General features: G+C 40.0%; 1 protein-coding gene and 1 long non-coding RNA gene across 2 annotated transcripts; both read right to left on the bottom strand.

Annotated features, from left to right (window-relative positions):
- Positions 1-2,690: 2,690 nt before the first annotated feature.
- Positions 2,691-13,414, bottom strand: LOC120499285 (epidermal retinol dehydrogenase 2-like). Its single transcript, XM_039702936.1, has 7 exons — positions 13,300-13,414; positions 9,626-9,969; positions 6,916-7,047; positions 5,779-5,878; positions 4,848-4,992; positions 4,157-4,282; positions 2,691-3,587 (listed from the first exon to the last, which is right to left on the bottom strand). The coding sequence occupies exons 2-7, from the start codon at positions 9,944-9,946 to the stop codon at positions 3,494-3,496; spliced, it is 918 nt and encodes a 305-aa protein (XP_039558870.1). The 5' UTR covers positions 9,947-9,969; positions 13,300-13,414; the 3' UTR covers positions 2,691-3,493.
- Positions 13,415-16,200: 2,786 nt separating this feature from the next.
- LOC120499290 lies at positions 16,201-22,634 on the bottom strand. Its single transcript, XR_005626841.1, has 3 exons — positions 22,412-22,634; positions 21,647-21,794; positions 16,201-17,445 (listed from the first exon to the last, which is right to left on the bottom strand). It is a non-coding gene; the product is annotated as an uncharacterized LOC120499290 (long non-coding RNA).
- Positions 22,635-23,006: the final 372 nt, after the last annotated feature.

Genomic DNA, 23,006 nt, shown 5'->3' with positions numbered 1-23,006 from the left:
TAACTGTGGATCCAAAATAATTTCTCTTATTGTCACAGCAAAGAAAAAAACAGTTAAGTTATTTTGTTTATTTTGTTGAAATGTTTATTTTACAAAGCCTATGGCTTTGAACAGCTGCTTAGCAAACTATGCAGTCCACACTGGTGTCTTTGGAAGATCAACTGCCCTGAAGAAAGTTACCAGAGAAGAGGTACCTGCTTGGCTCCTTCCTGAAATGAAGGAACCATGAACAGCAGATTCCAAGCAGATGCACATAGGTCCTGGGTATGAATTCCGAATTAATAAAATAATAATGAAGCTTGTATCTCAGCTGCTGTTTTTTTGTCTCCCTTCTCAATCTTGTTCAGAGGATTTAATCAAGTTAATTTTTCTTGGCACTCTGTTCTCCATGTTTTGAAGTATTAGGGGACAGAAAGATTTCTGCTACCACAGGAATATGATCTCACATGGAAAAGAAATACAGCATGCCATAAAATACCATGGATTGATTTTGAATCACCATAACCATTATTATTAGGCTAATGCAGCCATCCCAGTCAAATTTGGGACAATCATTTTTGGGGAGAGACTATTTAAAATTTCAGGCAATGGCCATGAAACCAATAAGTCTTTTGTGGGAGCTGACTGATATATCATCCAGCAGTCAGACATTATGCTGTCACAAATTAAATGCTCTTCCTTTTCAAGTTTTATCTTCTTGTTTAGCTGTCACAGTGATCCTTCCATGAGTTTTCTTGCCAAGAGCAGAAGGAAAGTAATCAGTCAAGATCATTGTTATGCTGGAAGTAAGCCACCTTTTATCTTAAGATATTTATTATCTCAGTTGAAGATCCAAACACCCACTCCAAGCAACCTCCTGAACACAGGGGAAGGATGTGTGCTGTTTGACCTCCTGGATACAACTCCGTATCTGTCATGCCATCATAGGAGATGGGCGAGATAAACACCACCACAGGATAGGCTGTTATCCTCCAGGTACATGATGTAATTTACCAGTGATCACAATGTTTAATGTGGTAGCAGCACATTTATATAAAAGCCATTATTTGTGTACTCCTACTAGGACAGCTAGCAAGCAGAGATTTTCTCCTGAAGCTCTGTATGACATATTATGCATGCTCAGGCTAGTACAGAAATTGGTCTCTAAGACATATGAATATACTCATAACTAGTTTTTGCATATACTCAGTGAGTGCAGTGAAGTGGTGCAAAGATAATTAAGATACTGGAGCACCTGCCATACAAGGAGGGGTTGAAATTTCTGAGACTGCTTAGTCTTGAGAAAACGTTGAGCCCCAATGTGCATAAATACCTAAAAGGAAGGTGTGAAACTCAGACTCTTACTGGTATCCTCTGAAAGGACATGAAATAAAGTACATTCAATTTAGACATAATTTTCATTTATCTATTTTTAAAGAGAGCATGAATAAACACTAGAAGAGGTTACCCAGAGAGGTTGTAGAGTTTCTAACCTTAGAGATATACAAAACTTAACTGAGCACAGATCCTTTCCACTGATTGTGTGAAGTAGGAAAATTCCATGGAGATGTATTTATCTGGCACAGATTATCAGATAAAATCCTCCTAGGGCTGTGACAAACATGAACCTGCTGAAAATCCCCAAATCCTACTGCCATACCCACTGCTTTTATTTTCCTCAGCAGAAGGTGTTCACAAAGACACTAAAAATGAAAAGCTACTTGCTCTCAAGCTGGAGTTTGATACTCAGTGTTCATATGCAGAGCTCACTTTTCCCCTTTGCTCCAGAGCTCTGCATATTTAGTACTTCATAGCCAGGAGGGAAAAGCATGTTCTGTTAGTATAAAAATGTGAGGAGGCTGAAGACACAGATACAGCACATAGTTATAAGTGGTAGAATTTGTGAACACTGCAATGTGTGTAAGGTCTGCACACTGAGACAATCTCTTTTTTACTTGGTTAACTTCTGTTTCCTGAGGTGTACTGTAAAATGAGTAAATATTTTGAGGAAGAAAAGCAGAAGAACTGAAAGGAGATTGAAACAAATCTCTTCTTCATCAGTCCAAATTCTAGTTCTCAGCAATCCATTGTAAAGGTAAGGTGATTTTTAACACACCTGTTCTACTCAGTGTTGCTTGCTCATCAGTAGTAAAGTAGTTCTATGTGAACCTTTCTCTGCTAATAAACCTTACTATTTGTAAGACAAGGGAAATTAAGGTAGTTTCGAGGCCATCACTGAAAGAAAAAAGACTCCCCATTAAAAAAGTCCCCCTGTTCTCCATACTGTTTCAAGAGCTATAGCAATTGATAGCAGAGAACTGTGAGATGAAGTGGACTTAGCATGTACAAAAGTGATGTACACATAAGCTTCCTTTTTCTTGTTTTGGATTACAAAAGGTCAAGGTAGCTTTCTAAGCACCCATTGTCAAAAAGGCAACGCCTCCTCAGCATATGCTGAAAATAAATGGACAGTCCTAAGAGTAAAGGAAAAGTAAAACAAGCCTCTGTAGACACAAGGCAACCTGTCACCCAACTCAGAGAAGCAAAACATTATGCTGTTACCCAAAGGATGGCTCTAATGATACCATTCCATGCTGTCAACATCATTCCTTTCTGAAATAATCCCAAGAGAAACCCCAATTATACAACACAACAACCTAGGTTTTAGTAGTTCGCTGTCTCTTTTGATGAGACATTGAATAGCCCACCTAGACTGGCAGTCTCATGCTTTATAAATACAAATTTATACTTAGGAGATGACAATTTAAAATAGTTCTTAAAATACTGTACTTAAAAGATACAAAGACTTCTGTTACAAAGTTGCAGTCATAGTATTACCTTTTAAAATACATTAGGCACAAAATAGATTAGCTGCACAAATGCTTAGTTTACATATCCTTCCCTGTCCCTGCCGCAACATCCACTGCCACCTGTGAGTTCAGAGATCACACCTCCAAAAAATAATAAATGTAATTTTTTTTTCACCAACACAGTGTATATTTTTTATCTTACAAAAATGTCATTTGTATTAGTTAGAATCTGTTCTTTGAGGAAATTCTTGAATTCTTCAGCTTATCTGGGAATGATAATGGCACCAGCAGTACAGCCCATCCTCATGGCTCACTGAATGGCAGCCAGAAGTTAGATTGACTACAGGCTTTTCTGGATACTTGCTAAATACATGTGGTTTCTTGGTCTTTTCTTCCCCCCAAAGTTGCCAGTTATTGGTTTGTGATGCAGGATCCCATTTAAGGCATTATAAACCAAAGAAACTAAATTCAATTAATGTATTTTCATAATGAGGGGAAAAGAAAACAACTTGCTGGACCAAAAACAATAGTTCAGATGAAAGCTGTTGATTAAGAGCCAGTTAAAAAGCAACTCTTAAAAGTCTTGTTACTATTGAGAAATGAGGCACCCAAACCTGCTAGTGAAGTGAACTTTTCCCACCACCACCTTTAACTAACTTCAACACCCACTTTAGAGCTGATGGTCTCTTGAATTTTGTGCTTTTTCACTCCTTCTTTGGTCGACCTTTGAAGGTATTCATGATCTCAACGAGTCCAAAGTAGTCTAAAAGAAGAACCAGTACTTTCACTGGTAGGAAGCTGTAAGGTAGGGACATGGAAGAAGAAGACAAAAAGAAACAAAGAGAGATCAGAAGAGTTGTGCAGTTTTATCACAGAATTGGTTTAACCTGGCTAATACTGGCAAAGGCAGTATACTCTTTAGAATATAGACCCACTGGTCCTCTCAAAAGATCCTTTATACTCATTTGGCAGCCTGAGTTATAGTTAGATCAGTATTCCAACCTGACCTGCAACAGTCAAAAGTGGCCAAATGCTAGAGCAAGACACCAGATGGGTTTACAGTTGAACTCGGTGATCTCAGAGGTCTTTTCCAACCAATAATTCTCTGACATGCAGTTATGGAGAAGCAGGTGGTCTCTACAGCCCCCAGTAAAACTGCACCCCAGTGGAGTCAGCAAGGCACAGTTAGACATTTCTGCCATTGTTCTATGGCCCAAGGGTAGACTGAACCCATAGAAACAAACAAACAAACCCCTTCCAAGAATGTGCATAACTTAATGAAAATTCAAACCAGCAAGTGGAAGTCTCTTTTGTACTTTAAGCATCCCCAGACAGAAAAGAGAGAGGGGGAAAGAAACATAACTTACCTTTTCAAAAAACATAAAAGATGAGTAAGGCGTGGTATAAGCAAGACTTCTTGGTTCTGCCGAACAGCAGTGATTATCCTCTCGGCCACATACTCTGGATCCAGAACAGGAACCATACGTGGCCACCTGAAAAAGAGAATATTTATTGCTACAATACAAATTGCTTTGGATTCATATTTTCTTCAAAAAAGTATTAATTTTACAATTACTCAAAAAATAAATAAATACCACAAGTCCTATGAACAACAGAATCTTCATTATGTTAGGGTGGACATTGTTATTTTCCCCCATATGACCTCTCATAAGAGAAAACCAGAGACCTCATATTAAGACACACCAGACTTTTATTTGGCTCCTAAACTTTGTCATTATACATGCATACTGAGCAAAGCTATGCCATCAATTTCAGGAGGAGAATGGAGGTTTAGAAACCAGAGAGAACTAATGGAGCATTTGGCTTCTGCAAAGGAAAGGACACCAATTATGTTTCACATTTCAGCTTAAATGAATACTAAAGCACCTAGGCCTTTTGAGTTGCCCAGTCACTGGACAGCACTGTTAACATCCATCTGAAGCCTTAAACATAATACAAGCAGAAAAAAGCCTGACTCATGATTTTCATAAAGGAAATAGGGATTTATAACATGCTAAAAATGCAACTTTCATAAAAAACTCACAAGAATTTACTCACTTGGATTTAACACCATCAAACATTCCCGTGTTTATGACGTAAGGACACACAATTGTTGTTTTAACACCAGTCTTTCTCAGAGCTCTCATTTCCATATCAATTGATTCTGCAAAACCAATTGCTGCAAATTTACTTGCACAGTAATCTGTAAAATAAAACATTAATTATAGTTAAATATTTAAATTTACAAATTAAACTTTACTGTCCAATACTAAACCACTTCAAATCAAAATAGGAGTGGTTTTCAGGATTAGGTTAAAATTTGCTTTTCATCTGATTCATTCCTTTTCTTTCCTCTCCTAAGTCAACTGTTGTTCTAGACTGGCAGACAGTTTCTCATGACATCCCTGCTACCACTTTTCCACTCTAACAAACTATGGTAAATGAAATTATTTTTTTCATACCATTTTTTCTTTAAATCCATGCACTCACTATGCATCCAACTCCTGTTTTCAAGACTCTCTAATGTGCTTTCAACTTGAAATTCAGTTTGTACTTATGATCACCCTCTTGGAGCTAGATTTCTCTTACTGCTATGTCACCTTATTTCATATTCTGCCTTCTTTGTATACATATTCCAGAAATGCCTTCTGAGCTTCCTCTAATCTAAAGTGACCTCTTCCCTATCAGAAACATGCAAGTAAATTTTAACAATATTGAGGTTCTCAGCTTCCAAAGTTCTATATGGCTTCTAGATCCTTCTGCTTGGCAGAAAAACCTGTTTCATAGCACTGCTGAGCTTCTGGAAAATGCTTTGTAAAGAAATGGTCTGTTTAAGGTCAGCTGTCTTGAAAGACTGTCTACTTGCTTTAACTATACAGAAAGATCCAGAAATTCAAAATAAGTTAGGTTTCTTTTCCCTCATGGATATTGATTGCAGAGTTTAAAATCACACTAATCACTTCAATTAATATCAGCTTGAATACACTACCTGAAGCCTGACTGGTTCCACACAGTCCTGCACCACTTGCTATGCTAACCAAGTGTCCATGGTTAGCAGCAATCATTGCTGGGAGGAAGGCTTTGTAAGTCTGCAAAGGAAATCAGAGTTGCCATGTAACATTTTACCAAGTAAGTACACGCCATAATATTTTGAAGGTGGTTTTAAAGAAATTCTCCCAACAGTTTAAATAAGCTTTCCCCCTTCTATTATGGAAAGGATGTGTGTGTGTATGTGGAGCTTGAACCACATGTTATTTGAACTCTAACCTTCAACTATTTAAATGGGGAGTTCCCACCTCAGGAGCACTACCAAAGACATATGGTAACTTGATGAAAGCTAAATATATGGCTTAATCTAGTAATGAAGTTTCTTTCAAATGAGAATTAAGTGTTCACTGCAAATTTTGGGAAACAGCAAAGATTTTAATTTCATGTTTTCCTTCTATTAAATTAATTAAATCATTGAGATGAAATTTATTTCTAAATAAACTTAAACATGACTGAATATTCTCTTTATAATTCTTTATGACAGAAGCACCATATAGGTGACCTGCCTTCACTAAAAGGAAGAAAAAGCACAGAGGTTAGTCATTCTGGACAAAAGCTTCACTTATTGTCAAGAGGATTATCAGAACCTGTGGTGTTTCTTACTGAAATTATCACAGAACAACCAAAACACTAACAGAACAGAAGAACTGAAGTAGAATTGAACACTTCTCTGTTACTAGGGGCAGCAACTATTAACATGGGCCTGCTTCATGTCAGTTAATAATGAGACTGTAACTCACGACTAGCCTCAGAATTTAGCAGACAGTAGACTTCAATTCTTAAGAGAATTTCTAAATGTGAAGTGCTTCCACCTGCCTACACTAGAGATTCCCAAAGAATCCATTCTTCAATGCTTTTAAAAAAAAATTTACAGACTCCAGAGCAAATAAATAATCATGCTTTCAAAAAAAAAAATTTACAGACTCCAGAGCAAATAAATAATTTCTTGTATAATTTCTAACTGAACTTCCAAAGAGCTTTATGTCCTTGCATGTTTTCCTCAATTCAAAAGGCAAAATTAACATTGAAAACATGTTAAAAGGATGTCTTAGTATGTATAGGCTAATACAGGTTTTACCCAGAAGTGTGCCATTGTGTTCACTTCCATGGTTTTTTCTACGAGTGCATCTGGAGAATCAAGAAATCTCTTCCCAATTACAATACCAGCATTGTTGATCAAGATGCTGACATCACCAACTTCTTTTTTAACCTAAAACAAAAAGCATCAAGAGAGTGTGCAATAAATACAAAACATTCTTTCCAAGCATTATTTATGAAAACTTAACAAACAGAAATATTACACATTTAAATAAGTTGAACTTATGCTTTTTATGGATCCAAACACATCAGGTTCTTGCAGTCTCACCTGACGCCTTTTTAAAGGTGAGCTCTCAAATAGATTTTCTTCAGATTTGTGGAACCCAACAGCTCCACACAAGCTTCTGCTTTCAGCACCTCTGTTTCCAAGGACAAATGATCCAGGTAAGTCTTTAATGCAGAAGGCTTAACTAATACAACAAGTATTTTTCTATTATGTCTAGGTAAACACATCTTAAAACTAAAGAGCAATTCTGGACTAGAATCTGGTACACTCTCCCCCAGAAATTAAGTTGGCTAAAAAATAATACATACACATTAAACTCAGTAAGAGGAGGTATAGTTTTCATTTTTGCTCCAGACTGAGAACATTCATGAAGAGACCCATTTGAGAGAACAAGTGTAGGCCAGCTGATTGCAAGGTATTATCTCAGCTTGCCAAAGGAGAATGAAAATATTTAATATAGAATTTGAGATACAGGTCATTGATCTGAACTATCTGGGAAAAATGAAATGAGTAACACAGTGAAGAATTAAAGAATAATTTTTCACCTATCCTTTATTCTAGCTTAACTTCCTCGTATTCCTTAAACTTGCTCTAACCATGTCTATTTTTTTAAACTAAGCTTTAGGAGTTGGGTACTTCTGGAACAGAGACATTAGAAATAAATTTTAAGCTATAGGTTTTAATAGCCAAAAGGCTGTCCTTCATCGTGTTGGTACAGGAAAGAAACAATGACCTGATACAAGCAGAGCCTTTGAGTTTTCCTACATAAGTAATTTTTTCTTGCTGTCTATGTGTGGCTGATAAAGCACATATTAAAGATCCACATACATTTCATTTTGGCTTTAAAACTGTTTTATCAGAAGCAAAGTTTTCAAACATATCCTGCCCTACCAGCAAAAATTTAGTTCGCCATAGTCTTGCAAAACTCCAAGCCTGCATAAAGCTGAATCACCAGAAGAGGAAAAAGGACCTGGAACCATGCTATCACATCTTCCAAAGATATGAACACTAAGAGCCAAAGTCTACTATGCTGCATGAATTCAGCAGTGGCACCAAGCACCATCTAATACTAAAGTCTTTTTGTAGCTGGTGAGATTGGATGATTCTACATCATCAGCAGGACATGACATTTCTGAAATAATGGTAGTAAGGTGTTTTCTTCTATGCAGATCACCATGAGGATTATTAGTGAATTTGACAGTTGCTGAACTGCTGACAGAAGGTTTTAAATGAGGGACCCCACACTGGACCCTACTTCAAATTCTTTGTTCCTGAAAGCTCTGTTTGCATCATCCTGAACCCATGTCACACAGATCTACATCCTGTTCTCTTTTTCAGCAGCATGAAATTTCACCAGCATGGCTCAGCCACTGCTTTTCTCCACAGGCCCAGAGTGCTAGCCCTTGATTCAAATCCTCAAACCTAAAGGTTACTTTTCATCTGCTTCATTGCACTATCCTTCACACTACAATATTCCTCCTCCAGCTCTCCCAGTTCAGCAGGAAGCACCGCTACAAGCCTATGGAGAGACATGCAACTTCTCTGCAAGGACAGCAGATGTCCAGCTCAGTTGGTGTAACAGCTGCAAGGGGGACCAAGGCTGATCAGCATTACTGGAATACAAAACCAATAGCACCAGCCTCCAACACACACAAGTTTCACATATCAGAAAGCCTATCATAGTCATTTTTGCACAGATAGAAAAAGACAGAAGGCTAGAGCTTATTAAAAAGCACCAAAACATTATTTCAACCAAAAGATGTTCCTGAAGACAGCTGAACTTATTGTTAAAAAAATCATCCCCACGCAAGACTCGCTGTGAAAATCTCTTAGTTCAACAGTTAAGTTTAGCAAATTTTAAGTGAATGAGAACAAGTTCTTAGACTTGAAACTGTTTGACAATTCTAGCTTTTGGCAATACTGGTAGTCTGCCCAAATTATCTAACCACATGCTATGTTTACAAAACTTTTCAGAAATGAAAGAAAGAAATATTTAAGACATCAAGATACATTTATTAATTCAGATAAAATAAGTCTGCCAAAATCTCTTCACAGCAATGGAATTATTTGGAAATTGCCTAAGCAGTTAATCCTTTTTACAATGTATGGTCTTTTGGTAAAAGGCTGCCAGAACTTGAAATACTGCTTTAGCTTCAATAAATTGATTTTCCGCACTTCACGATTAAGTGCCTGCTCGGTCATTGAATGAATGAAAAAGAAGCTACCCAGTTAAAATGAGCTACTGAAAAAAAGAGCCAGCTCTTTTTATTTTTTAAGGAATAGAGACACACAACTCAACTCTAAAAACCAGAATTCTTGAAATAGATAGGAAGTACAATACATTCAGAATGAATTGACTTTTAATCTCTTGCTTTGAATCCACTAGAAAACTTACTCATGCATCTTACACCCACACTTGCACTCATCTTGGAATAATGTCAAATAAACAAATAATACACTTTACCTGGTCAGCTAGTCTGTAGACATCCTGTCTTTTGCTACAGTCACAGACATAGGAGTGTACTCTTCCTGCTCCTTTTTCTCTGGCCAGTCTAACTGTGCAGTTGAGCCCCTCTTGATTAATATCCCAGAGGACCACCGTGGCTCCAAGGCTGGCAAACTTCAACGCTAAGAGTCTTCCAATGCCACTTCCCGCTCCTGTTATTAATACGATTTCACCACTAACATTCTTCTTCCGTCCAGGAACAACCAAGAACACCAATGACTCCAGCAAGTAGTAAACAACAAGTACAATAACTTTTAATGTTTCCAGGAAGAAGTTCATCTTCAGGCTATTTCTTCAGATACCTGATAAAAAAACCCAAAACATTTACCAGATAGGGTAAACCACGGAGAAAATGCAAACATCAACATTGCAAAAATATTTTCAGATCCATTCTAAATATCTTCTCTACCCTGCTTTTGAGTATTGTTTCAAAGAAATATATAGGCTTACACTTGCATATCTAATCCATTTGGCCTGTTTCTATCTTGTCTTCAGGTTGCTTCCACTTTCCTCCAGGATGCAGTATACAATTCATTTACCATTCAGCAGTAACAGGAAACACCTGCTCTCATCTGCTTTAGAAATTCCCCATCCCTCATGCCATGGGTTTCATTCTCTGCTCTGACAGAATGTGGACAAAAATCTAAAATAAATACATATTACTACTAATAATAAAAATCTGCCCATTGAGCATCTCAAACAGAAATGCATGACAATTACAAATCAAAACTTATGGTTTGATCAAAGAACTTCAGTGCTCACAAACTAGTCCTATATGACAGAAAAAAATCTGCTTTTAGGACCACAATCTTTTTTGCTTTGTAGGCACTCCCTGTCACTATGAAATCACATGCAGAACAAATCACAGTCCCAATTGTGTTGAAAAAACATTAAGCATAAGGAGCTTCAGAAGGCAATATGCTTATAAATCTCCAAAGCACACTAGGTAAATACCTGTTTGTCACTACTGACTTTTCAGCTACCTGTACTACCATTATTGAGGGCAGCCTGCTTTTGCATTTGAACACAGTTCTTTGAGAATGCACTGCAAAGCTGTTGAGTTTCTTCTCTTCACCTCCCTGCATTAAGCAAATGTCATAGGCTTGAATCATACCACCTCAGGTACCTGTTTAACCTTGCAATCCCTACACATGCCAGTAATGCCGACACCAAACAAGCCTTTAAGTCCTTGGAGGAATGTTATTTCATTTTCCAGTATACAAAAGCTGTGCAAGAAATTAATCCTGGTTAAAACAGGTTTTAATCTTTGACTAACGACATTATGAAGCAATAACATCTTCTTTCTCAGGTAAAAGGTAGAGCACGCTGGCACCTACACTTCAACCTTTAGCACTTTTGGACATTTAGCACCTTTAGCAACCTTTAGACATATCAGCCTGATTACAACTCTTAGTTAACTTTGCTATCTATGTGTATAGGTAATCGTGTTTGACAAGTGCCAGCAGATAAGTAACCCAGGTCTCTGCTACTCTGAGCAAAGTTCATGAAATTTGGCATGTGAACATACACGTGTTACCACGAATCTCAGGTTTTCTACATGGGAAAGCAGGCCAGCCTTGAAAAGAAACAGGCCTCTGCTAGAGCAGAGCTAGTTATTTAGACAGTTTTCTGGCAGAAACATTGGGACATCTTAAAACTGTTCTGATAACAGAAAAAACATTTGCCACAGACATAGTGGGTACGATGAGAAGTTCTTTCTGGCAAAGTCATGGGGTGAATTCTTTCTGTTGAGTACTTTCTATTCCTCATTCTCATTAAAATGTGACAAAATGCGTGCAGAGGCAGTAACTCCAGTAAGAAGTGAAACTAATATTGAAACAGCACTGAAACATTTTTCTAGAGCAAATATTAGCATTTCCTGTAATAGGCTCTCTTAGGTATACAAGTATTACAGTTCTAAGTGAAAACAGAGTTATAAAGGAAAAATGTTATTAAATTTCATGCACATAAAAAGTGCAAATTTTTGGAAGCCTGAGTTCTTTGCTGAGTCTAAAATAGAAGAAACAAGTCTTTAAAATAAATGCAGCTTCTGAATTTAACTTGATTGCACTAATTTAGTGCACTTAACATAAAATCCTCCACTTGCATGAAAGGAGAGTGGTACCTCTGGCATAGATAAAGATGTTAAAGTTAATCCCTACAGAAAACCAAGTGAGGCAATTGCCTTCAGAGGCAATACACAATCTGAACTCAGTTTAAAACTTATGACAGTAATTCTTTAAGTAAGAAATAGGCTTGTACAGGTCAGAGGCACATTAGATCTTTCAGAAAAGTATACCTATCAATTAATGAAGTAGAATTGTTTATGCATACAGACCACAGGAGGCCCCCTATTAGAAGACCAACTCTGCATCCTTCAACAAGATGCTTAATTCCCACAGACACATCTCTCCCCTAACCCAGATTTAACTGGGCCTCCAATGTCACTCAATGCATCAATATTGCTAATTAAACCAGCTACTGTAACCAAGCATATCCATACAGACAATTAAATTTGCCACTCACCTGGCCGATTTTGCCTTGTCAACTAAAGTGAGCAGGGGTGCATTTACAAGTGAATTAACTAAGGGGGTCTTTGGCACATATAAAATCTCAGACCACTTCTGATACCTTGTATTGTTTTTTAGTATGCCTATGTCCACACAGACATAAGTGTGGAGGGCTTCTATGCAGTAGAGAATATCAGACATTCTACGATGTTTTATGGTCCTCCCAGGCCCCCAGCTGGGTAACAATTACCACTGACTCCACGAGTCTCAGAAGGCTGATCAATCTCTTTATTATAATATATAATCATTAAGAAACCCATTGCTTTCATAGACACTTATGATACACCTGGATCTAATTGGTCCACCAATCCAAAATCCATCACCATTGGCTAATTAAGAAACCACCCTTTGATAAACAAATCTCCACAACGCAGTCCTTATATTCACAACAACACAAGTGTAGCAAGTGAAGATAAAAATTGTTTCTCATTCTTTTCTCTGATCTTCTCACAGACTTTTCCCCAGGCCAATGCCTGGGAAAGCTGTTTCTCTCTGTGGCCAGAGAGCTGCTGCCACATTTTATCAGACAGATTTCAAGTGCAGATAACTTGGCCAGCAAAGTCTTATTGGTACATGCCAGCCCTCATCACTGACAGGCCCTTGCAGACCGGACAGGTTTTGAAGACCATCGCTGCTCACAAATCACAGGAGCAGGACTGAGGCTGGCAGCTGAACGGCACACCACCCTTGCTAGTCGAAGGACTAAAGGCTGATCACGCAATCACCGAGCAGCGTTTGACAAGGATGATTTTTTTCACTGTACTGGGAGAGCTGCGATCCCACAAAAGTTCAGCAGTCCTGTAGCTAAGGCTGCCCAAGTGCAGCACTAAATTCCTCAGCCCCCGGGGGATGCTGGATAACCTCACTCTCACTTAGCACAGCGCGTCTACCAACCCAACCAGCACCGTAAGAAACTCCACAAGCAGCGTTCAGCTGCAGCGACCAGCTCACCACCCTCCCCAGGCCGCACCGCTGCCCCCGGCCCTCGGTCCTGCCGCCGAGTGCCCGCACACGCTGTCCTGTCCCGTCCCCCAGCCCACAACGCCCCAGCACCGGGAGTACCTTCGCCTGCCGACCTGAGGCACAGCCAGAGCACTTCCGCCGCAGCGCAGCGGCTCTGGGGCGGACGGGCGGCAGCGGTGCGAAGGGAGCAGGCAGCACGGCGGGGCGGAGCCAGGCAGCCCTGCCTTTATCGGGCCGCCCTGCCTTCATGAGGCAGCCCTGCCTTTATCAGGCAGCCCGCCCCGGCGCGGGGCTGAGCGGATGCCCGGGGTCGGGCGGGTGTGCGCTCCGCAGCGGCAGAGCGCCGGGTTGTCCGCGGCCCCGCCCGGGCTGCCGGCATGGGATCTAGCCGGGTAGGGGGAGCGGGCCCGGGGGAGCGGTGGGTCCTCCCCGGGCGGCCATGAGGACGCTTAGCCTCCGTGGGCTCTTTTGCTGAGACCGGAGCAGGGTCGAAAGCTCAAAGGATGGAGTAGTTTGTTGGGTGGAGGCCGTCGGGACAACGCCCGAACTCCCACGCACTTTCTCTGGGGTTGGTGGTTGTTTTTTGTTGGGGTTGTGGTTTTGTTTTTTGTTTGTTTTTAAAAAAAGTATACACGTGAGGTGATTCTCACTCCGTGCTGACACCTGCACCTAAAGGCGAGGTTGCTGTAAAGAGATCACCTGGCCTGTGTGAAGCCATGCTGCCTGGCAGTGGCTGCAGCGGGGTGAGCGTGCACCTTTCAGGGTGGTGTCCTTTAGAGGAAGTGAATGATACTTCCGTTTAAAAAATAAGTTTTGGCTCTACCCAAATTAGAGTATTTGGTTTGCTAATTCAGTGAAATGCTCTTCGTTTACTGCTATATATTCACTTAAGTCCCTTAGGGAGGCATTGTTTTGGAGGGCTTTTTCAATCATATGCTCATACTTAGGTAGTAGAACTCTCAACTGTAAGTTGCTGAACATTCACAACTTCAAGGAAATTTTGTATGATGAGAGAATGCTTAGTATCACCAGAAAACGTATGACTGAAGGCATTTGCTTGGCAAATCATTATCATGATTGTTAATATGCCTAATTTACAGTATTACTGTATTAAAGCAGTACATTTGGGAGGCTAATGATAGTCAAACAGTGACACTGGCTGCTGCTTTTTTTTAGAAAATTTTCTTTTTAAAGTGGCTCACTGAAAACAAGGTGTAAAAAAAACCACCCTAGTTATTTAATTTTAGAAAGGTTTAAATATGAGCTTTGCATCAATACCTGGCAGTTAATAGTATTTAACATTGAGAGTGACCTTATGATTGGAGTTGGAGGCTAGAAGGTGGGAGACACATCCCCTTTCCCCACCATGTATGAAGATTTTGGGCATGTAAGAAACTTGTTGAATAAAACTTGCTGAAACAAAATTCACCAGACAGCTTCACTTTATTAGTCTATCTTATGAAAGACTAAAACTAGTTTGTAGAGAAACTATTTTTAAGGCTGTCAGATTAGCATATTTTAGAGTCTTGTGTCTGAGAATACACAAATGGAATCATTACTCTTGATTCTAGTCTAGAAATGGTACCATGCTAATTTGTATCAGATGAGGATGTCTCCCTCTTGCCACATGTTACTTTTGGACTGATTTTTGAGTGCTGAAATTCCAGGAGTGCAGAATTGGGTCTGGTGTTTTTGTGTAACATCCCACTGGATGTCTTCAAAGGAACCCAAGGTCATTCAAGTCCTAAGAACATGTCTGAGGCACTTTGTAAGTGCTGTCACTTCTGCTTGTCTATAGTACTTATGCTGTGTAAGTGTACTGCTAGTCTAGTAGCATTTTTTACTGAGGGCTGTATTGTATTTCGGCCAACCTTAACTTCAAGAAAGCACTTGGCATCTGTTGTTGGGTAGATATTGGCATCTCTGCAGGAACAGTGTACCCAGCAGCACACTAGAGTGCTGTTTACACTTCATGTGAATTTATGGCACATCTTTTATTACATTCACCTGACTTCACCACCACTTAATGTTGCTTATAGATGTGTCACAAGAAGCATGGATAAAGCAAACAGAGTTAAGGTTGGTCTAAGCTGGATAAATGCAATTGCATGGTGATTAGAATATTCATCCTCACTTTAGAGTAAAAAGACAAGAATATCCTGTCATGCTGTTGGAGCCATAGTCTCTTAAAAGCTCTCATATTATTTTTTTTTCTATCAGAACATACAAAATGCAATAAATATTTTGATATTAAAGCATCAGTTATCCCCCATGTACCTCAGCTATTGAAGTGGAATAGTGTAATATGCTTGTAAACAGTCTGATCTTTCTGCTTTCTTTGAATGCTTACTGTAGAATTCTAAAATTACCTCATTGTGCTTTTCAACATCTTCACAAGGGGAAGTAGAGGGGCAGGGACTGATCTCTTCACTCTCATCAGGATTCAAGGAAACAGCATGAATCTGAGTCAGAATAGTTTTAGGTTGGATCTCAGGAAAAGATTTTTTCCCAGATGGCAGCTGAACACTGGAACAGGCTCCCCAGGGAAGTGGTCACAGCACCAAGCTCAAGAAGCTTGGTGCAGTCATATTCAGACAATGCTGTCAGGCACATGGTGTGACTCTTGAGGTGTTCTGTGCAGGGCCAAGAGTTGGACTTAATGATCCTGGTGGGTCCCTTCCAACTCAGTGCATTCTGTAATTGTATGGTTAAGTTTTCATTAGCAGTATCAGCTGCTTTAGCAATTGTAGGTATGTCACTGCAATTGCAGCCTACACAAACCTATCCTTAGTTACACCTTGCAACTTCTAGGAGAGGAGTGGGCCTTCATAAAAACCCTAGTGCCTTGCTCATAGAAGTCATATGTGTCCCGTGTTGTCTCTGAAGGAAACAGGGCAAACACCACTTAGCCAGAGTTCACCAAAATTGACTTTTCCTTTTTTATTCCTGCAAAAGACAAACAGCTGGGGCAAAGGAGATTCCAGTCAAGAGGAAGGATCCTGAACACAGAAGACTAAGTGACATTCTGAATTTTCATTTACTATGTGCATTTCCTTTGAGTGTTTTTTACTATCTAATGGAGGGTTATGGAATTCTAGTTCCATGTATTAGCAGATTTAAAAATAGAGGAATTGTAAAAGTGACAAACTATTACCCACTGGTGTCCTATTCATTTCATCTGGGAGAAGTGCCAAGTCCTGTTTTGTGAGGGTGAGGGGCTGAGACGTGCTGCATTAACATCTGTCCAAAGTATTTACAAACTACACAGCAAATACAACCAGCAGCTCTGGTGTTTCTCAAACATTAGGAGAGGGACAAGTTCTTATTGGAAGAGGAATATGCCAGCACTAAGTATCACCATGACTTAGCGACTGGATGCTCAGGTCCCATAGTTCAGTGCCTGTTAAGATGTGATTCCAATGTCAGGACCTGATAGATTGTTTTTAATTCCCTACGCATTTTTGGCAATGAACCTCATCAGAACAAGAAAATGTGTTGATATGGGCCAGCTCTGTGATGAAATTTGTTGTATGCTCACATAGTGCAGAGGATTGTGTGGCAAGAGGAGTGAAGCTTGCAAAACATGACTACTTAATTTGGGTTCCCATGACATAAGAAAGTGTGGTGTGGTGCTCTTGCCTCTAACCAGGCAACAGGTAGTATTATACACAAGGGTGTGTGTGAAATTATGTTCTTTACCCATACACAAATGCCTGCTAAATCAGTCTGGTAATCAGGCAGCATTGGCTGTCCTCCCATCTCCAGAATTAACCCACTTCATTCAGAACAGTGAGATGAATGAAAAGAAAAATGTTCATTCTAGTGTGATGCAGAAATGTTAAAGCATATGCTCAAATATTAAATATTATGTGTCCAAGAGCTCTTATAAATCAGCTTTGTTTAGCAGCGTGTGTTTTCTGATTCTGCACTAGGATTTTGTTTGCCAATGTATAAGCTGTAACTTTATTCACAGTGAACACAGGTCATTTGTTGGCTGCCACAATCAGCTGCAAAGAGATTCCTGCTATGTAGCTCTTTGCTCAGACCTTTTGCGTGGTCCTCTCTGTGCCCATGGTATGTTCTTTATTAGCATCCTTACTTACTACAGTACCTGCCTGTACTGCAGAAAGAAGTGTTCCACAAAAGATTCTTCTCCTTTCTTCATGAAAAAAATAATCTGTGAATAGTTACTGGAGGAGTCTGGGCTAAAACATCACTTATGATGTACAGGCTGTCAGGATGGATCTAAAGGGAGAAGTTGAAAAAAAAAAAGGTAATTAGTAATTCTCGCTGAATAGTAAAGAGAGTGAGGCAGTTTCCTACATTTGGGACTTGGAAAAAATGCTTCCTAATAAACAGTAATGCAAGGTTTCTGATGTGAAAAAATTAGAAACACAGCAGGGAAGCAAAACCACCAAAAGAGGTTTGATGTCTAGGAAATGAAGCAGCAAGGCTGATATCCAGTTAACAGAAATAAAAGTTAGTGAAGTTTTAATTTATTAATTGAATATATAAGAAAGCAGTAGGTTGGAGAGTGTGTTCTAGTACAGGGATGAGTAGGGATTGGAGAACACAGAATGGAAACAGCAAGGTATAACCAAAGAACTAATTTAAACCTCCATGTGCTGGAGGAAGGACTCCAAGTGTGGCAGTCATGAATATCTCACCTGAGCTTGCAGATCTGTGCCCTGATGGAAAGTCAGGGCAGCTTTACATGCAGGTAGGGGCTAGAAGTGAAGATAAATGATAGGGGGAGAAGGAAATGAATAAGGGTTCTGCACCAGACCTAATCTTCATTTCTCTGCTTTTCCTTCTTTTCAAATTCTGTTGCTTTTTGTCTTGTTTTTGATGTTAAACAGCCTGGGGAGAGCGAGGTGCAGAGTTTGTAGTGTATTCTAATGCAATCTGTAAAATGTGCCTACTAATTCTGAGTGTTCAGCTTCATTCCATACCTGTATCACTCTAAGCTGCCATGAAAAAAAAAACCTGCTCCTTTGCTCCTATGTTACTTTGTTTTTTGTAGGTCTAAAGGACACAGGGGTTTCCAGCTCTGCACTTTTTAGGGTATCAGCTGATGTGATTATTAAGTATCAGATTTTTACCTATTCTCATGTAAGTGCCTCTCAATAAGACAGAAAGTACCCTCTGTCCCTCAGAAAAACTTTGTGAGTGCCAGAATATACTTGCCATGTCTTGTGATGGTTGATTTTGGCTTGCAGTGTATTTCTCAAAAGCTGAGATAATGCTGCTAATGTCTGTGAAGAAAATAAAGGGTGATATATTCCTCTGCATTGTTGGCCTGTAAACTGGAAAAAAATGCTATGAAAGGAAAAATTGATTATATTTTTATGCTAACTTTTATGTCCATGATATCTTACTTAGCTGCTAGCTGCAATGACATTAACCCTCGTGTCTCTGCTACATGCAAAATCACAGCACTGTTTTGCTTTTGGATTTTAACTTGCCCTTTTCTCTACAATTTCAGAGTTATTAGGGTCTTCAGCTACAGAGGAAATCTGCACATAAACATGTTGGTAAAATTATTTTCTCAGAGAACATACAAATTCATGAACATTGAGCATGAAGTATTTACATTTGCAGGAGGGTACTGGCTTGCACTGTGTTTCACTGTGTTCCCCTGGTTACTTCAAAAAAGTTACTTCAAACCTGCTACCTTTGGAATGATCCAGCTGATTTCTGAGGGACCAAAGACTAAATCACCTCTGCTTTGCCAGGTTTGATTCAAACTTAAATGTCACTCTCCCTCATCTCCAAATCTGGATTTCTATCATCCACTTAATAGTCCACTTAAATATTAAGTTGAACAACTCCCCGAAAGAAGCTAAGACTACAGGCCTGATTTCCACATGGTGGTTCTAGATGTGCCTCAGTGCTACACACTTGTGCTGCATGGTACACATGATACAACATGCTGTGCAAACTGCTGTTTTCATCATGTAAAATTCTGATCTAAACTAGGGACATGATTTGTAATCAGTACTTTGAGGTCCTGAGTACTAATGAGTTATTATCTATTAACCTATGCAGTAATCTGTTGGTTAGAAAGTTAGAGAGTATAAGGAAAAAGATGTTTGAAATCCTAAAGCAGATGGAAAAACCCTGTCCAGCTCTTTTAGTCACATTTTGCAACCTTTTTTTAAGTTATACTACATTTTGTTGCATTATATTACTATATTTACACTTTGAGGATTTTGTTATATTCATTTGCCTACACTTGTTTGAAATGTATCCAATGCATTTTTTATGCATTTTCCCTACAATAAACTGTTGCATCTTTGTATTATATGTACGATTCTTATTTTAAAATTCATTGTCGTCCCATTTCAGCTCTGATTGTAATGCCTGTAGTAGCTGGCTATTGATGGATTAAACTGAGCATCGTGTTGGTTGGTGGCAAAAGGCCAATGCATGTGATGCCACAGCAGCACAAAGTGGTAGGATGAAAAAGTCTCAAGGAAGTTTGTGAAGAAAGGAAACCCGTCCAGGAGATCTTTAGCTCAGCTAACCTAACGAAAAAAATCTTATCACTACATTTGTAGTCCTTCATTTGTCACTGCATTTTATACTAGAAATGGAGAAATTAAAACTTTTTTCCACGGCTGACTTTGAATAGCTATGGGATATTTTGATTTTGTGATTTTTTTTTCCCCCAAGACATCATTTGCTAAGTGTGGAACCTCACCCACAGAAATCCTATGAAATCATCTCAATATTACAGAGACAGAATTTTTCCCATTTTTGTTCCATTTGAATGCAGGTTATTATCTGATCACTCACAGTGTCACTTCTCATATATCTGAATATAAAGTAAGCCACTTATATTTTCTGAAAGGTCTGTATTTCTCCCTATTGCTCACTGAATTTCTGAAATAGTTTTCTGTACTAGACTTGAAATTTGTAACATGCTAATTCCATAGCTGAAAGCTAAAGAAAGCCATTTTAAAATGCTTTACTGTTGCCCATTTAATTTCTTGTGGTTGAAGGAGAGTTCCACCAACGTTATCTTCCTCAGCCTCCTTCCTGTTCCCTGAAAATTACACTTGGAGAAAACAAGACCACAAGACCACCTCGTTTTTGACTGGATTTTGTTTCAAAATATGTCAGGCTGAAAACTGCTTGCCTTTTAAACCCAAATCAATGGTCTCTAAAGAAGGGAGTTTGGAAAGCATTGGGAAGTATATCAGAATAACATGCAAAGTGACATAATAGTTTTTCAGGGAAGAAAGGATAAGGAAATATAAAGCAATAATCACACCACGATGAATCCATCATGCAGCCACATCTTCCATGCTAAGTGAGAACTAATTCTCCTGCTTTCTCTTCCCATCTCAGAAAAGATCTAGAACAACTTGGAAGGTATGCCAAAGAGTGAACAGGCTCTCGCAGTGTGCAATAGCTTTTGCCTAAGAGACATTTCAACAGCTTGGAAGAATTGAGAGGGGAGAAGTGTGATAAAGGAATATAACATCTCAAATGGTGTGGATGAACTGAATGCTTGTTCAGTTTCTCACAATAAACAAGCAGGTGATAACAAGTGACTGGCATCCTCAAGGTGTAAAAGAAAGAAAAGAAATTGCCCTTTCCCTCTACACCCTTAGTCCTGGAAAGCAGACATGATCTTCATGGCAAAACTGTAATTATTTTATGCAGGTTGATTATAAAATGAATATATACACAGGAAAAAGTGTACAAAAACCCAGTGTTTTTAATGATTGCCTACTAGAAGTCCCATTTCAGAGATTCAACAGTCTTTTACGTATGTATGTAATAAGTACTGGACACTTTGCAAAGTGATTGTAGAGAACAGTCTTACTGCTCAGAGCAGCAGTTTGAAGAAAGAAATGTTTCATTTCAGAAAGCTAAATTACACAGCTGATCTGACTCGATACAGCACTGGCAGCGACATTGTTCACTGCAGAAGAGCCGTACTGTGTTAGTCAAAACATCTATTTAACCCTGCATCTTACTCCTCATGCAGCCAGCAGCACGTACTTAGGCAAACAGTGTAAGAACAGGGAAAGCAAACAAGTGCTCCTTCAGTGCATATGGACACATTCAGTCAGGGACTTCCTAAGCCACAGAAAACAGTTTTTGCATTTAATGCTCCCAATGGATAAATGGAGAAAATATAATTGACATGCTTGTGCATTACAGCAGCTTCTGAATAATTACAGAAATGTTGTTTTTATGCCTTTTGATCTCCAGTTAATGTCTGTGAATTTTCCCTTAGGAAAAAGACCTTTTGTATGTAAGGTGCATGTTTTTGGTTTGTCCATGTTAGTATGTCACACACTATAATTGAAGTCTTGGGACCTGCCCTTGTAGGTATTAGAGAATAGGCACATAATATTTATATTGTGCAATTAGAAGAACTATAAATTATTGAAGGTACCACTGAATTGGTAAACAATATACACCTGCCTACCTGTTGCATTTTAAGCTGTCATCCATGGATTGTTTTATCTGGATCATGCCCAACATATGACAACAGTAACTAAAACTCTTCTCACTTGGCTTAAATTTGCCATATGTGGACATGTGGCTCCATTGGAAAATTTCTAGACATCTGAAAACTGAGATTGAAAATTATATTAGGAAGGGAATGTCAGTAAGGAAGGTGGGAAAAAGCTTTCCATCATGTTCAAAAAATACTTTAAAAATACTTTTTTTTTTTTAATTGACAGGTCACTCATAGTTCTTGAAGAAGAACAGTGATCTCTCAACTTTCTGAGCAAAGAAAATGCACAGGCCAGCTTGGGCACCAGTTTTCACTTAGAAGCAACCAAAACCAAATCTGAGCTTTAATGATTCTCTTCTTATTTTCACGTTGTCTGCATTTCTTTGTGTGCACTCCTAAATACTGGTGGATAGAGGTTTATTTTGCATGTTTATGCAACTTCATAGACTGCCTTTTTTTACATCTGGCATAACACTAGGAAACAAAACATTGGTCAGGAAGGTACGGCCAAAGAGATGGCCCAGATGGCAAACTCACATTCCCAGTCTTTCCTAGCATGGTGTACAGCGGTGTACAGCCACAGCCTCACAGGGCCTGACTGCATTTGGAACGAACACCCACAACCAGTCCCAGCCCGGAGCCACCACGATGCCCCAACAGCTGTTAGTCGGCAGGATGCCTGCGAAGTGATTACAGAAACCATAAATTAAACAAACTGTTTCCAAACCCGACCTCTGAAGTGCCACAGCCCTCCAGAGGGAGGAACCGCTTCCCCCGCAGAACCACCTGGGAAGGGGCTGCAGCCCCTCCCCGCCGCCCCCGGGGACTGGCGCTGCCGTTACCGGTCCCACTGGGAACTGAGGAAGCCGTGATGCTTTTTTTAGGCTGCGCAGCTTTCCCCTTTCGCCTTGCACCTACAATAAAAAAACCCCAAACAACCCTTCCCTTCCGGACGCTCCGGAAAGCCAGCAGGCGAGGCACCGGCCCTCCCAGCAGCCCCAGCCGGGCCCGGCCGGTCCCCGCCCCGCGCTGCCGGGAAATGTAGTGCGGGCGGGGTTGGCCCGGCCTGCGGGGCCCGGGAGTGGCCGTGGCGGAGCTGAAGTGCGGGTCCCCGCCGTGTCCCCGCTCGCAGAGCCCTGGGCTGGGGGGCGGCGGCGGGGGAAACCCGCGGGGGCCGAGGGAGCCCATCGGGCCTGTGGTGCCACAAAATGGCACCTGCCGGATGGAACGGGCGGGCGCCGCGCACGGCTCGGCCCCGTCCCTCAGGGCCATGGGCCCCGTTACCGCAATGGTGGCACTTAAGCAACGAGGGCTGATAGAGCAATAG

Source organism: Passer montanus, unplaced genomic scaffold (genome assembly GCF_014805655.1).
Source record: "Passer montanus isolate IOZ18808 unplaced genomic scaffold, ASM1480565v1 scaffold16, whole genome shotgun sequence".
In the NCBI taxonomy this organism is placed as follows: Eukaryota; Metazoa; Chordata; class Aves; order Passeriformes; family Passeridae; genus Passer; species Passer montanus.
Note: the sequence above shows the minus strand (reverse complement) of the source record. Positions and strands in the feature narration are given on the sequence as shown.